The sequence below is a fragment of the Rhinolophus hipposideros genome (assembly GCF_964194185.1).
Source record: "Rhinolophus hipposideros genome assembly, chromosome: 5".
Lineage (NCBI taxonomy): Eukaryota > Metazoa > Chordata > Mammalia > Chiroptera > Rhinolophidae > Rhinolophus > Rhinolophus hipposideros.
Window position 1 is genome coordinate 41147263 of NC_138051.1, and position 16173 is coordinate 41163435.

General features: G+C 51.9%; 1 protein-coding gene across 2 annotated transcripts in view; it reads left to right on the plus strand.

Moving 5' to 3' along the window:
* Positions 1–16173, plus strand: part of DUOX1 (dual oxidase 1) — a gene marked incomplete at its 5' end in the record, with an annotated part of 30508 nt that overhangs the window by 4485 nt on the left and 9850 nt on the right. For both annotated transcript variants that reach the window (XM_081047975.1, XM_081047976.1), the window contains 19 exons: positions 31–197; positions 567–627; positions 755–851; positions 1868–1958; positions 3036–3138; positions 3391–3563; positions 4688–4863; positions 5069–5187; positions 5838–5975; positions 6699–6812; positions 7545–7744; positions 8385–8570; positions 11045–11270; positions 11542–11635; positions 11896–12071; positions 13926–13995; positions 14385–14510; positions 15069–15247; positions 15525–15755. In XM_081047975.1, the coding sequence (XP_080904101.1) occupies positions 31–197; positions 567–627; positions 755–851; positions 1868–1958; positions 3036–3138; positions 3391–3563; positions 4688–4863; positions 5069–5187; positions 5838–5975; positions 6699–6812; positions 7545–7744; positions 8385–8570; positions 11045–11270; positions 11542–11635; positions 11896–12071; positions 13926–13995; positions 14385–14510; positions 15069–15247; positions 15525–15755 (2727 nt within the window). The remainder of the gene's footprint in view (positions 1–30; positions 198–566; positions 628–754; positions 852–1867; positions 1959–3035; positions 3139–3390; positions 3564–4687; positions 4864–5068; positions 5188–5837; positions 5976–6698; positions 6813–7544; positions 7745–8384; positions 8571–11044; positions 11271–11541; positions 11636–11895; positions 12072–13925; positions 13996–14384; positions 14511–15068; positions 15248–15524; positions 15756–16173) is intronic.

The window sequence follows — 16173 nt, forward strand, 5'->3', positions numbered from 1 at the left end:
TCGTCCCCTGTGTTCCCACGTCGGATGCAGCCTTCGGGGCGGAGCGAGGGAACCGCGAGCCCTTCCTGCAGGCGCTGGGCCTGCTCTGGTTCCGCTACCACAATCTGTGGGCGCAGAGGCTGGCCCGCGAGCACCCGCGCTGGGGGGACGAGGAGCTGTTCCAGCACGCGCGCAAGAGGGTCATCGCCACCTACCAGGTCATTCGCACGGCCCTCCTCCCAAGTCCTGGTCCACAGGAGACTCCGCTCTCCCGCGGAGCGCTCCATCCTTGAACATCCCCCACCCAGAAACGCCCTTTTCCGGAGGACACCCCTCCCCAGACAGCTAACGCCTAGGAATAGACCCTGAAATGATAAGGAGGCAAAGCCCCACTTAGACAAGCTTCCCCGCCCCCATATCCCCAGTTCCTTGGGGAACAGGCCTCCGCGTCTTTCCTGTTTGAGCTGCCTCTCCCATGACTGCTCCTGCCTGGTCCTCACCTCCCACCTAAGCCTTCCTTGGGCTCAGATCTCTCCTGGCCTGGCAGCTCCAACAATCGCCTCCTTTTCCCCTCTCTTGATTCTCAGAACATCGCTTTGTATGAGTGGCTGCCCAGCTTCCTGCGGAAAATGCCCCCAGAGTATGCAGGTGATGGGGATAGGGTTTAAGGGGGGGAGAAGTTGCAGGAGTCTTTTTGGAAGGGGGAAGTGGGAGTGGAGGTAAGGTGGCTTAAGGGTCAAATTTTACTGTCCTGTTTCTTCTCTCTTTACCCTAGGATACCGTCCTTTCCTGGACCCTAGCATCTCCCCCGAGTTCCTGGTTGCCTCAGAGCAGTTCTTCTCCACTATGGTGCCCCCTGGCGTCTACATGAGGTGAGGGAGGGCTCAAACAAATATTGTGAAGCATGGTGGTGATGGTGGGGAGATTGTCAATTGAGAAATATTGCCCTCAGGAGTCTTCAGAACGGGAGTCTCATCCTTTATCAGTCTGAAGTCTTGCCCATTCTCCCCAGGAAAAGAATTAATATGGAGGAGAAGAAGAAAAACAATTGTTTAAAAAGATACATCATTGTGGTTTTTAAGCACTTTTATGTTTATTTTCCTGCAGCTGGTGTAGATACTAATCACCCAGTTTAAGATGGGCTAATTGAGGCTCAGACGGTGAGTCACAAAGCCTGCTGATCTGAACTAAGATCTTGACAATACACTGGGGACATTCTTGGCTGTAAGCACAGGACCTGGGCCTTATCAAACTTTTGGAGAAATTATAATAAAAATGCGTGAGAGCTGAAGAAAATGGTGGCTCCAAAATAATGAAAGGAAATTTCAAACTAAAAATATGCATTTAATTAAATGTATGTGAAACAAAGCATGTCAGTTCACCTTTTACAATTGCATTATAATTTAAAACAAGTCATAGGTTAGATTTTCTTACTCTGGAACAATTTCTAGATATGCCTGATGATGGCCAAGAGATCATAGCAATTGAGTTATCCAAAAACAAGTATCAAAAGAACAATTAAAAATCCTTTAAAAATGTGTGATATATATATATATATATATGTATGATATATGATATATATGTATATATGTATGTATGTATACGTATGTGTGTGTGTATATATATGTGTGTGTATATATATACATATATACATATATATATGTATATATGGAGAGAGAGAGAGAACTATGAGTGCATTTTTAGATGTTTGGTCTGATGTAGGGAGAGGGACCTCCCAAAAATCAGATTGTTCAGGACCTACTCTGACCACATACCACCTCAGGGAAGCAATGGCCTGGGCCCCTGGCTACAACCTTGAAGACCAGAGCTGATGCCTGACATTAGGACCAGGTGGCCTCAGTCTACTTCCCTGCTCTTTGCATTTCAGAAATGCCAGCTGCCACTTCCAGGGGGTCATCAATCAGAACTCAAGTGTCTCCAGAGCTCTCCGGGTCTGCAACAGCTACTGGAGCCGAGAGGTCAGGGCTGGGGGCATATGTGTGGGTGGGTATATGTGTGTTGTCTGTACATGTACACACACATGTGTATAAGGGTGTGTGGTGAAGGCAAGCAGTAGGGCAGAGGCAGCAGTTGGGATTGGCTGGGATGGAGGAGACAGCCTGAGGGTCTGCAGCCATCTCCCCTACGAGTGTCTGAGATGACCAGGCAGCTGTACGAGGTCAAAAGTCAACCCTCTACTCCCGCCTCAGGGCTATGTGACAGACAGTGGGTCCTGCACAAGTGTGGCTCTACATTCATTGCTTTCTCCTAGGTTTTTCTTCTCCCTTCACAGCTCTGGGTCCCCTATAGGCCTTGGAGTACCCCAGCCATTCCAGCCCCCAAAGAAACTTCCCAATTAGACTCACCCAGGGCAGAATGTGAATGTATTTGTGTGGGATAGGGGTTAGAATGAAGGAAGGATTCTGAAAGATTACTGGGGACAGTCTGTCCATCCAAACCAGGTCAGGGTGGGTCAAGAATATTAATCATTAATTTAAAGCAAAATCAGATACTTTGTGTTAAGTGTTCATAGAGGGGAAGGGAGATGGGAGAAAAAAGAGAGAAGAGGAAGGTATAGGATCAGAGTCATAGAGCTGAGCTAAAAGAGACTTCAGAGTCCTCCTAATCCCTTTTCATTATCTTATTAATTTTATTTTATTGTTTTATTAATCTCTAAGGCCCTTTTTACTAAGGGGAGGATGCTGAGTTCAAAGAGATCCTGGACTTGCCCGTAATCACACAGATGCTTAGCAAGGTGCACAACCTGCATCTTCTAGCGCCTTTTGTCAACCATACTGTCAAGTCTCCTAAAATAGAAGAAATAAAGTTTTCCATCCCTTGTGCTTTTGGGGACCTTTCTCCCAGCAGCATGGGTTTTGGGTGGGGACATCACTCACCCTGAGTGAGAAGGCAGCATGCAGAGGAGGAACAGACACCCAATTTGGCAGTGAACAGCAGGACTGGGCGGACCCAGGACACGGACTGTGGGGTGGAGGGAGTCTGGCTGCCCAACGTCTGGCCCCATTAGCCACATCCTCTCCTCCCCACCCCCATAGCACCCAAACCTACAAAGAGCTGAAGATGTGGATGCATTGCTGCTGGGCATGACCTCTCAGATCGCTGAGCGAGAGGACCATGTGGTGGTTGAGGACTTGAGAGGTGAGGCTGAGGTCATCCCTGCAGGCTGTGTACCCCTGGTCCCTGGGAGCAGGTTCAGCTGGAGCTCCAGTCAGGCAGGGAGGGGTGCCAAGGGCTGGGAGCCTGCACTCTCTATCTGAGTGCCTGCCCAGGCTCCCTCGGCTCCCTCATTATGGCTCAGGTATCCCTGGGGCTGGTTGGAGCCTGGGGCATGGGCTGGAGGAGCTATCGTGGTGCTGAGCTCCCTCAGACTCTCTGGTATTTCATTTTCAGATTTCTGGCCTGGCACACTGAAGTTCTCCCGCATAGACCACCTGGCCAGCTGCCTGCAGCGGGGCCGGGATCTGGGCCTGCCCTCTTACACCAAGGCCAGGGCAGCCCTGGGCCTGTCTCCTGTTACCAGATGGCAGGACATCAACCCTGCACTCTCCCAGAGTGATGGCACTGTGAGGAGGGGTCGGGACCCAGAGGGCCGGGTGGGAGAGCTAGGGCACACTGGCCTGAGACACAGAAAAGGGCAGCAAGACACAGGCACCAGAGGCAAGCACCTGGTGAGAGGGGCAGGGCCACCCAGGTCGAGTTTCCCAGTATCACACACCGGGATGGAGGTTACCTGACCAGCAGGATTCGGCTTTAGACTCTGTGACTGTGCAGATCCAGCAAATGTTTATTGGGCATCTATTGCACACTAGGCACTTCAAAGGTATTTTCTCATTTACTCTTCCCAGTGACTCCTTGAGTGGGTGTAGCGGTCCTTGACTCAGGAACAAGCTGTACTTTCACGCACTGATATTTAAGCTGCTCTGGGGGCATCAGCTGTCACACCTGAGCTATCACCTGGACAAGTGGCATTGCCTGCCAACCAACAGACCAGTTTTAGCTACCGTACTATCTTGGCACAGCAGTGTTTCTGCAATTTTTTGACTACTTTTGCCCTTACTATTTTACAGGATTGTTGGAAAGTGGAAAATTGAAAGGCTGACAAAGAAATGATATGTGCATGGGGCTCGTAAACTTTATAAAATCAATGTAAAGACAGGAATCACTATACATACCCAAAGTAGCAAATCTTTAGCTTCAACTGGGCCTTGTTGGAATTAGGCCGGTCAAGTGCTTATTTACATTGTGGGGAAAAGAACTAAAGTAAAGGTCAGGTAGAATATGCTGCTCATATATTGTTGAAGACTGTCTTTAAAAGGCAATGCATGTACAAGGATTTGATATTTTAAACATTTTTGTCTGTAGCCCTGAGAATAGAAACTTTTTCTAACACAGCAGTCTATCATTCAATATTTGCACTGATTTTGATCCTTCAACTTTCATACGTTTTCAAGAACAAGTTATGTAGGGGACTGGCTGACTATTTCATTCCAACTTCATAAAATAGGCAGCTGAATCTGTGAGAGAGTTCCCACAATGTGTTAACTTATGTAAAGCACTCAGAGCAGTGCCTGGGGCATAAGTGAATAATTGTCACTGTCATTTATTATTATCCCTGAGGCTGATCCCTGAGAACCACATTTTTGCCTGAAGGTGGGTGTCAGGTCCTTGCACTCACTCCTATCCCCAGGTTCTGGAGGCCACAGCTGCCCTGTACAACCAGGACCTGTCCCGACTGGAGCTACTCCCTGGGGGGCTCCTGGAGAGCCATGGAGACCCCGGACCCCTCTTCAGCACCATAGTCCTTGACCAGTTTGTGCGGCTGCGGGATGGCGACCGTTACTGGTTTGAGAACACCAGGAATGGGTAAGGCCTGCCTGGGCCCCCCCTCAGACTCCACCTCAGCCTGGACCCAGACCCTCTGCCTGTAACAGCCCCCATGGGCCCTTGATTTCCAGTTGGTCCCACCCTCTCCCAACCCCTCTGGGTCTTTTTCCTTGTCTGCATCCCTATGCCTGGGGGCCTGCATCTCTCTTGCACTGTGAGAACTCTCCACCTCTCTCACCCCCAGGCTGTTCTCTGAGGAAGAGATCTCAGAGATCAGAAACACTTCCCTATGGGATGTTCTAGTGACGGTCATCAATGTGGACCCCAGTGCCCTGCAGCCCAATGTCTTTTTCTGGCATGCAGGTGAGTGGGCAGGGGGGTGCTTGGAGGGGTTTGGGGTCTGGCACTTCCTTCCTCCTCAGCTGTGGGTTTGGTTCAATGGGGCTGGACAGTAGACTCCTAGGGGGAAGTGAGCTATAGTTCTACCCTTGGAAACATTGGATCTGGGTGCCAAGGTTGCCACACACAGCTGTGCAGGTTCCCCTCTGCACAATTCTAGGAGGTGCCCAAGTGATAGCAGGACTGAGACTCAGAGAGACCTGATTAGGAGGCCCCCGTTCAGCTGGAATGGGGCTGGGGGTGGGTGGAACATTAGGAGAGCCATGTGCAGTGATGATATCCCAACTCCACAGCAGTGACAAGGAAAGGGTGTAAGGGTGTGTGTGTGTGTGTGTGTGTGTGTGTGTGTGTGTGTGTGTGTGTGTACATATGTACATGTGAGGGAGAGACACAGATTGAGGTTCACTTTGGACCCCACTTGTTACCCAAGTAGGCAAACACCACATTCTTGGTACAATGGCAGAGACAATGATAGGGGTAAGCAGTCCCCTCCCCTCTGTTACCCAGAGGCACTCCCAACTCTCTCAGAGGGCCACCCTAACTTCCTCAATGATCCTGTGACTGAGCCTGTGGCCCGGCATCCCCCAGGACTCTAGATTTCTCTGCCTCCCCAGGAGACCCCTGTCCACAGCCAAGACAACTCAGCACCGAGGGTCTGCCAGCCTGTGCTCCCCCAGTCACAAGGGACTATTTCAAGGGCAGTGGATTTGGCTTTGGCCTCACCATCGGGACTCTCTGCTGCTTCCCCCTGGGTAAAAGTGATGGGCGGGGCAGGGTTGGGTGAGAGATGCAAACTGGAGAGTGGGGTTGGGGTGGATCTATCTGTGAGAGCCAACCATGCAGAGTACATTCCCCTGGGCAGATGTTGAAAGCAACAGAACAGGAGAGCACATGAGAAGTGTCTCACCTGCAGACAAGCACATGAGAAGTGTCTGACGTACAGATAAGTCAGCTCCAGGGAGAATTATTCCCCTGTTCTCCTGAGTTCCCCACCCCACCCCAGGGCCCAGATTGGTCAGGCGCCATGGAGACGCCATAATCCACAGCTATTTGCAGGAACCTGGTTCTGGGAAACTGTCAGAGGCAAATCCTTACTAGAGAACCAGGGCTGAGATGTAGTGGCTGGGCCAAAGGCTTGGGAATTAGTCTTTGACATGGCTGTGTGTGAATCAACACCAGCAGCCTGGCAGTGTGTCCAGTCTCTAGCTAGGAAGGGAGAGGAGTAGTGGAAGAAGGGAAGGAGGTTGTGCAGGCATCTTAGGTGTTATCCAAAGCAACCCATGGGATGCAAACCAGCTCTCCCCACCACCCACCCCAGACCCAGGGAGCATTACAATTTGAGACAGTTAAACAAATAGAGCTAGGATATGGGGACAGCAGGGGGTCTTGCCAAGGAAAGGAGGCTGGGAGAGGAGCCACTGATCTTCCCAGGCCCCCACCTTCCTCTGAGCACCCTACTGCGTCTGCCCTCCCAGTGAGCCTGCTTGTTGCATGGATTGTTGCTCAGCTCCGGAGGAGAAAGTTTAAGAGGCTCCAGGGCCAGAACCGCCAGAGCATCAAGTCTGAGAAGCTCGTGGAGGGCGTGGAAGGTAGGTCTGGGGCTGGCTGGGGTGGCGATGGGGAGGACATTACAGGACGACAACCCCACCTCCACTTCGTCAGCCTAAGGAAAAGGCCTGCCTTTCCCAGGCCTCCAGGCAGCTAGGACAGGTGGGAAAAGCCACTGGGCTATTTAGGTAGAAGTTGGACCTGGAGTCCTCACACCTCAATAAGTCCTCCCAATGGTCCCAAATAAAGAGAAAGTGATAGACTCATGGGGAGGAGTCACAGGACCCTGACTACATTTTAAAGGGTTACTGTGACTCACAAATTCCCAAGAATTTCAGGCAACAGAGAAGTAATTAATGAAGGTCTAGTGTCATACTGACTGAACATTGGAATCTTGGTTCCACCAGTTGGGCCTTAGGCAGATTTTTAAATTTCTCTAAACTTATTTTTCCTTATCTGTAAAATAGGAATAACAATAGCACTTACTGCATAGATTTACGAAGATTAAATGAACTCATTCATGCAAAGTACTTGGTACAGTGTTAGGCACATAGAAAACACTCAGGAAATGGTAGTTACTCTTCTCATGGGCTAGAGCACAGCAGGACTGTCAGAGAGGAGATGGCGCTCAGTACCCAAGAAGGGGCAAGGAACTATGGAGGCCTTGATCCAATCCAGCCCTGAGCTAGCCTTCTTCTTCTGGATGTGTCTTGGGCAAGGCCGGTCCAGCGGGCCCAGCAAGCCCCAGATGACCCAGCCCTGTCTCTCCCCAGCATTGGAATGGCAGGGCCGCAAGGAGCCCTGCAGGCCTGTGCTCCTGCACCTGCAGCCTGGGCAGATCCGGGTCATGGACGGCACGCTCTCTGTACTTCGCATCATCCAGCTGCGGCCCCCACAGCAGGTCAACCTCATCCTGTCCAACAACCATGGACGCCGCACCCTGCTGCTCAAGATCCCCAAGGAGTATGACCTGGTACGGCCCAGCTGCCCCTTGGCTCCTTGTCCACAGTCACAGCCAGGGAGACAGCCGAGTGGAGGTCTCGTCCCTGACTGGAGTACCTGAGATAAACTTGAGCACACTTGTAGTGCTCTGGGACTAGTGGATGGCATAGTCTCCACAGTCCCCTTACTCATGCAAACACCGTCTGCCCCCTCCCTTTCTAAGGAAGGACACCATGGCAGGTCCTAGCTGGGAGTCCTTGGAAGAAGCTGGGCCCTCTTCTCTGCCCCCTGATTTCAGGCTCTAATGAATTGTTAGAGATTTTGGAAGGGAGCTGAATCAGAGGCTAATTAATCTTCAGCTCTCTCTGGCTCACCATCTCCTCTACCCCTGGAGCTCCCTGCCTTCTCCTATCTTCTCCAGTGTAGGATAGAGAGGGAGGAATGGCTTTGTGCACGTGCCTTGGAATGCTACCTCTGCAACTATAAGCAAACCACTTAACCCCACTGAACCCAGAATAACAATATCCCTTTTGCAGGTGTTCTCTTTCCAGCAGATCCCACCCCCCCCCCCCGACACACACCACCATCACCACACACACAAAATTCATGTAAAGCTCCTGGCCTCAAGAGGTTTTAATAAATGGTGGCTCTCCCTCCTGCCTCCTCTGTAGGTGCTGTTATTTAACTTGGAGGAAGAGCGGCGGGCACTGGTAGAAAATCTTCGTGGTGCTCTAAAGGAGAATGGGCTGAGCTTCCAGGAGTGGGAGCTGCGGGAGCAGGAGCTGATGAGGGCAGCTGTGACTCGGGAGCAGCGAAGCCGCCTCCTGGAGACCTTTTTCAGGCACCTTTTCTCCCAGGTATGTATATGGGATCAGATCTGTTCTAGCATGTCCACCTGCAATGGTGCCCTAGCTGTGTGAGGCCGTGGTGTGACTCCAGGTAAAGCCAAAAGCCTTGAGTTCTCAGCCAGGAATCAACTCTACTGTGATTTTGGCCTAGTCACCTGACCTTTCTGTGAGGAGATGCTCCTGACCCCTCCCTATCCTGCCCCCACCTGTGAGACTCCAGAGAGGCAGTGTCTATGAAGGGGCTTGTGTCCCTTATCTCTCTCCTCAGGGTTGTTCAGGCTCTCTGCCTTCACTTATCTCCCAAAAGGCTGCAGAAACCCAGAGTAAGACAGGCAGTGTGGGGTAATGAGAGTCCTGGTCACCCCTCCTTGGGTGAATGCAGCTGCTAGAGGTCTCCATGGGGCATTATGGCCCACCTTGCAGACTTCTGAAAGTTATTGAGAGAATATCGGGAAATAAGTTAGGAAGAGAAATGCAAGGACTTGAGTCCATATCTGGCATGAAAATAAAGGCAGCCTAGGAGCAGAACAGTGGAGAGGAGAAGCTTGGGAGATACAGGATAAATACAGTATGGGTTCCCACTGAAGAAGTTTATCATCCCACTGGGAAGATGGGATGTGTATAGAAAGGAAGATAACTGGCAAAGAATGACAGTTACAAAAATGACCCAGGAAATAAGTGGTCTAGGAGTTCAGAAAAGGTAGTGAGGCTTCAGGCTGGTGTAAAGTCATGGTGGAAATGAGATTTGGCAAGGATTCAAATATGGCAAAGTTTTGGCTTAGAAGAAAGAAGCAGTAAAGACTGAGCAGAGGTGCTCGGTTAAAGGGCAAAAATATTAGTGTTTGAGGAGTGTCATGCGGGGTGGCCTGCGGGGTCTCTGCTCGCGCTCCCCACATAAGAACACAGGATGTGGCTAGGCCAAAAAGGAACACCCACGGAGCCATAGGTAGGGGAGTCACACCACTATAGTCTCACTGGAGGCTGGATTTACACAATGTGCAACCTGTTGTCCGCTTTTCTGCCTGCCAACCGACCGACTCCACTTGCTAACTGCAATCCGCGCTTGCTAGCTCAGCCACCATCTTCTTGCTAGCCCGACAGTTATATTAGTGGCCAATGGCTCACTGGTTACAGCTGACGGCCAACTAGCCACAGCTGATGGCCATCCAATCACAGTTGATGGCCATTTACTACCTGAGCCAGCACCTTTCTACGTGAGGCCGAGAGCCTGGAGACTGCACTCCTGGCTCTGTCCCCACAAGGAGGAACAGGCTTGGCTAGCTGGGGAGAGGATTCATGAAGGAAGCTACCATTTACTCCTCAAACAAGTGAAACTTGAGTATGCACTAGAATGGAGGGTCCCCCAGCTGGGTTGACTCCTTGCCAGGGCGCAGACGGGACCCGCACCTCCGCTCAGTTCAGGACCTGTCGGGGCTGAGCACTCCCTGTGCTGGGACGTGAGGGTGTGCTACCGTATCCTAGGGGTAATTGCCAACCCTTTCTATCTGCATGGTACTTTCAAAATATTTTCCATACAACTTCTCTTGTTGATTCTCACAATAACCCTGTGAGATATGAAGGCAGGTGAGGAAATGAATGCCAGACAACTGAGGAGACTTGCCTTGGGCCATTCAGTGAGCGGGTAGCACAGTTGGGACATGAACCATCAGGGTCTCTTGCCTCCAGCCCCAGCTCTTTCCACTAAAGCACCTTGTTTCAAGGAACAAGGTTTACCTCATGAAACTATAGCCTACCTGAAGTAGGGGCTCCTAGTTGATAGGCAGGAAAGACAGGTGTTATGGTTTGCCGCCTACCTTCTTCCCTAGCAGCCTGTTCTCCTTATGGCGGGGCAGCCCGCTGGGTGGGCTGGACATGGCCCGCGATGAGAATTTTCCCTTTCCAAGCCCAACTTTTTTCTCAACCCAGGTGAGGCTTTTTCTTTGTCAAAACTCCTTTGGATGTAAGAGCAACCCACTCAAGCTAGCATTGACAAAGGGTCAGTTGACTCTGAGGACATAGTGGTGTCTCAGGAATTCCAAGGGAGGACTGTGACCTGGCCTGGAAAGTCCCAGGAAAGAGAAGGCTGTCAGCAAACAAGGCCACTTTTCTCTTAGGCTGCCTCCATTTTCTGTGCCTCTGTTTCCCTCTGTCTCTGTGTCCCTGAGCACTTGGAGGAATGGGGTGGTCCACAACTTGTGAGTTTTCTTGTGCTCATGTCAAGACAGACGTGGGACCTCTCAGTCCAGTTCCAGACCCCTGCTTGACCCAAGTAAGCATCCCTGGTCCAACCAGCTAGTGCACAGGACCAAGGTTCTGTAGAACAAATGGCCCGAGGGACCACCCTCAGGGCTTATAGGGTAATACTTAGGTGAGGGGGGTTGGGCAGACTCCGTAAAAGGTGGCTCCTGCAAGCCTCAACTAGTCTTCAAGTCAAGGAATCCCTGTTTGCTTCTCTCCCTCCCTCTGCTACTGCCTAAGTACAGGTGCTTGACATCGACCAGGCAGATGCAGGGACCCTGCCCCTGGACTCATCCCAGAAGGTGCAGGAAGCCCTGACGTGTGAGCTGAGCAGGGCTGAGTTTGCTGAGTCCCTGGGCCTCAAGCCCCAGGACATGTTTGTGGAGTCCATGTTCTCTCTGGCTGACAAAGACGGCAATGGCTACCTGTCCTTCCGGGAGTTCCTGGACATCCTGGTGGTCTTCATGAAAGGTAGGGGAGGAGGAAGAGGTTGTCCAAATAGGAGAAGATTGAAGGGGCTGGAGACTGAGGCTGGAGTGTAGCTCACCTGTTGGAGATGGAGAAATACTGGTGCCAGGTCTCTAGCCATGGCAGACCTCTGGGAATGCCGAGGTACAGGTCAGGAAGCAGAGTGACCCCTCATTGTGTTCAGCAGTGGGTCACACTAGAGTGAGGCCCCTTCCGGCCAGTCTCGGGCTTAGGCAGGTGGGCTAGGACTCTCATGGGGTCCTCCTTCTCCCAGGTTCCCCTGAGGAGAAGTCTCGCCTTATGTTCCGCATGTATGACTTTGATGGGAATGGTCTCATTTCCAAGGACGAGTTCATCCGGATGCTGAGGTGGGTTGTGTGGGACAGCAGGAGAGTGGGCCAGGGGTGAGAGCTGGAACATGAAAGAGGAAGCAAGAGGCTGAAGAGCAGGGTCCTCCTCCTCACCCATATAGTCAGAGACTGTTACACCTGGAGGGGGCGGGGGGTTGGGATTTGGCCAGTTGAGGCCCTTCTTCCATGCTGGCTCTGAAGGGCTGGGGGGATGGCCAGTGGGCCCTTGTGTCCAGGCCTCTTGTCAGGGCCTGATGGCTCCCTTCCCTTGGCCCCAGGTCCTTCATCGAGATCTCCAACAACTGCCTGTCCAAGGCCCAGCTGGCCGAGGTGGTGGAGTCCATGTTCCGGGAGTCAGGCTTCCAGGACAAGGAGGAGCTGACGTGGGAGGACTTCCACTTCATGCTGCGGGACCATGACAGCGAGCTCCGCTTCACACAGCTCTGCGTCAAAGGTGAGGTGGCCTGGAGGCAGGGCTGACTTATCGGTTAGGCATAGCAGGCACAGTGCATAGGACCCGCATATTTTTAGGAACCCATGGAAATGTTTTCATTTCTTTTAAAAATCAGAAGAAAAGAATAAATACGATATATAATATCATAAAATAATAATACATATGTAATAATGAATCCAGAAGGAGGGACCCAGGAAGGCAACAGTGCCTAGGACCCAAAAAAAGTCATAATGCGGCCCCGCCAGTGGGGTGGGCAGGGCCAGGATGGGGTGGGGGATGGCAGCTGGAATTCTGCTTCCTTGTCAAAGGCCCCCGTGTCTGGTGCCCAGTGCAGGGGGAAAACAGTGTCTCCTTGTTATAGCCTGACCCGGGCCATGCCCACCTTAGCTGGAGTGCCTGGTGGTGGTGGGTGCTCTGGTTTTGTTTGCCACTTTATCCCCTGGAAGGGTGCTCAGTAAATGTTTGCTGAGTGCATGGAGACCACTTCTGTTGTCCCTCCTCCTACTTCCTGCTCTACCTGTGTCTGACTCAGGTGGGTGGGAGCTAGATTCAGGGTGAGGAAGGGGCAGAGAGCTGGCAGAGGGACTGCCTGTGACCTGCTCTGAGTTCTTACTGATGTCTCACAGCCTGGGCTTCTCACAGCCTGGGCATGTTAAGACCAAACCCAGCCCCTCCCAGGATTATGAGAACCTGGGGGAGCTGAGCAGTCCAGATGGGGGAGAAGGGTGGGTTGGATGAGGCATAGCTAGGCCTGTGGCCAGGACTTCCAGGGTGGGAGGAGAGTTGGGAGAGCATAGACCCAGCACTACTGATTCTGCAGCTTTTCACTTTTCCCAGGCAGCCAGGGCAGTAGACACCAGGGCTTGAGGTCAGAGCAGGGACAGGTGCCTGAAGTGAACCCAGGCCAGAGTCCCAGGGACATCCATCCCCTGGGGGACAGGGAGGCCCAGGCTTGGGGAAGGAGGATTAAGTAGAAGGTTAGCATTGAGTACTATTTTGTTTGGTTTTTAATTGTTGTGCTTTGTTGTTTCCCCCCAATTTTATTTTGAGACATTTTAAACCTGCAGAAAAGGTATAAGAATAGTATAAGGAGCGTCCCTTTACTCTTCACCTAGATTTGCCATTTGTCACCATTTTGACACATGTGCTGTTTGCTGAAGTAGTTGAGAAAACAGACATCTATACTTTGTTTTAAACCCTCTGATTTCATTAGATTCAGGTTCTAGACTAGGGTAATCTTTTGGCTTCTGGCCTATAGACTAGGGTAATCTCCGGGATTGGTTTAACACTTGGAAGTTACCTGCAGATTGCCAGGCCTTTTGTGAGAACCTGGGTTTGCAGCTCAGTCCTGCCCTGCCCCTCAGCACTCAGCCCAGACAGGGAACAATAGGTGGCTCCTGGAAGGGTGCTTTCCCCCCAACATTTTCTTATGAACATTTTCAAACACAGAAAAGTAGAAAGAATTCTATAGTGACCTCCCATATGTGTATCACCCAGATTCTACATTTAACTCCTGGGAGGTTTTAAGCTGGAGAGTCGTTAGCAGGGTTTTGTGGAAGAATGGTCTTAGCAGGCAGATTGCATACAATTCCTGACCTCCATCCCATAAGCCTGATTCCAGTCCCAGGAGTGAGACTGAAGGTGGACACGCACTCAGTGGAGCCTGTCTGCCCAACTTGGTTTCAGGCCTTCTACCTGTCTGCCCATGGCTGGGTCTAGCTCTCACTGTCAGCCTGGGCTGAGGCTGGGGCACCCTCTACAGTGTCTGGACATGGGGTGGATGCTATGCATTTGAGCCAGGACCTCCTGGGCTCTGGGTCCTGAGCTGCTCCCTAGCCCAGCTCTGTATCGCAGGGGTGACGGTGCCGGAAGTCATCAAGGATGTCTGCCGAAGAGCTTCCTACATTAGCCAGGAGAAACTCTGGTGAGCTGTCATCTGGGATTGTTGGAGGGAGGGCTGGGGTAGGGGAGTTGCCTTTTCTCTCCCCAGAATGTCTGGGATCAGGGCCCCCACTAGCTCACTTCATGTCTTCATGCAAATTAGAAAAAGGCACTTCTTACTCTGGGCAGGCACAGCCCTGCACCCGGGAGAGCAGAGAGCCTGCTGAATTTCAGTACTCACCTGCGGCCTGGGTTAGATGCCTTTGCTCAGGATGTGACTGACTCTCGCTAGGTCTCTGTGGGACTCCTGCTATCCCCTGGCTGAGAACTCTGACCCTTCCTCAACAGAGTGGGTCTGGAGGCAGAACTGGGGCAGCAGAGGACCAAGTGGCTTAGGTAACAAAGGTCTTATCTCCTGCATTTCTATCCTAGTCCCTCTCCCAGAGTGAGTGCTCGATGTTCCCGCAGTGGTGTTGAGATGGAGCCGACACCACAGAGACTGCAGTGCCCCGTGGACACAGACCCTTCCCAGGAGATTCGACGGAGGTTTGGCAAGAAGTATGTCTGCTCTTCCCCTTAAGCCCAGGCAGTTCATCCATCCTTTCACCTTGCACACTTTGATAACTGGGTGCCAAGCACTGTGCTAAGCACTGGGGGGTGCGGGCAAGATGAATAGTGCCTGTCCAAGAACATGAGATAGTCTGGTACACTGATAATTACAATGTCCCACTGATGAATGTTATAATAGTGGTAAGAGCAAGGGGCTTCAGAGCTCAAGGGAATGCTCATCTCTGTTTGGGAGGTCAGGGAAGGCTTCCTGGAGGAGGTGTCCTTTCAGCCTCCTCTAGTGGGTGAGAACAGAGCCAGGGGGAGTTGGGAGTTACAGTGTGGGAGGCGAGAGGGCTGTCTGAGTGACTGGGAACTGGGGTAGATGGAGTACATTCCCTGGTATGAACTGACCAAGTGAGCACTGGGAGGCCGTCCCTACGTTGATAGCCCACTTGAGCAGTATGGTATAACTTCTGGGTTCTGAACTCTGCTTGGCTTATGTAACTGGGTAAGGGGCTGCACTAGCGTTGAGTCTTTACCTGAGAGCCAAGACTTCCTGTCTCCAAGGGTAACGTCCTTCCAGACCCTGCTGTTCACTGAGGCTCACAGAAAGAAGTTTCAACGAAGCCGTCGCCACCAAACTGTGCAACAGTTCAAGCGCTTCATAGAGAACTACCGTCGCCACATCGGCTGCGTGGCTGTGTTCTACGTGATCGCTGCAGGTCTTTTCCTGGAGAGGGCCTACTGTGAGTGACAGCCTCAGGGATGGGGACAGGACTTGGCAAAAACGGAGAGCTCTGGGGGCGGGGCCTGCGATGAATGACAGATGGACCTGGGGCGGGGCTTGCAGTAAGTGATGGTCCTGAGAGCAGGGCCTCCTCCTGTGGGTGCTTGGGCCGCTTAAATGAAAACTTTGGGGAGGCAGTGGTGAGTGGTAGCCTGCTGGGGCCCATGGTTGACCTCCCTCAGCAGGGCTCTCTCCTCTGCACTTCTCACCCCTTACCTACCTGGGCCCCTCCACAGACTACACCTTTGCCTCGCCACCCTCGGGCATCACAGAGACCACCTTTGTGGGCATCATTCTATCACGGGGCACAGCGGCCAGCATCTCCTTCATGTTCTCCTACATCCTGCTCACCATGTGCCGTAACCTCATCACTTTCCTACGAGAGACGTTCCTGAACCACTACGTGCCCTTCGACGCTGCCGTGGACTTTCATCGCCTGATTGCCTCCACTGCCGTCGTTCTCACAGGCAGGGCCTGGGAGCCCTGGGGATTCTCTCATGTCCTCCTAACCCCCTGATGCCTGCCCCCCCTCTGAGAGCCCCCTTTTCTCTACCTGCTCTTAACTTGAGTGTAAGTCTTGGATATCCTTCTCATAAGGATGGTGGTGGCCCCAGCAAGGGTGTGAAGTAAGCCCAGGAGCCCCTTACTACTCCACCCAAGTGCCTCTTCCCATGCTTTCAAGGTCACCTCACCAGCCTCCCTCTGACAAGTTACTAACACCCCAGAATGAGTGCACATAATGTGTGATCGCCCCTCTTTTGTGTTTTAAAACATAATTCTATGAAAGAAACCACAGGAGTGAACGTCTAACATATAATTTAGACTTACGTGGTTGTGCATGGGGCATGGGGAGGAACAGGATGTTGACTGGAGATCAGAATTGCA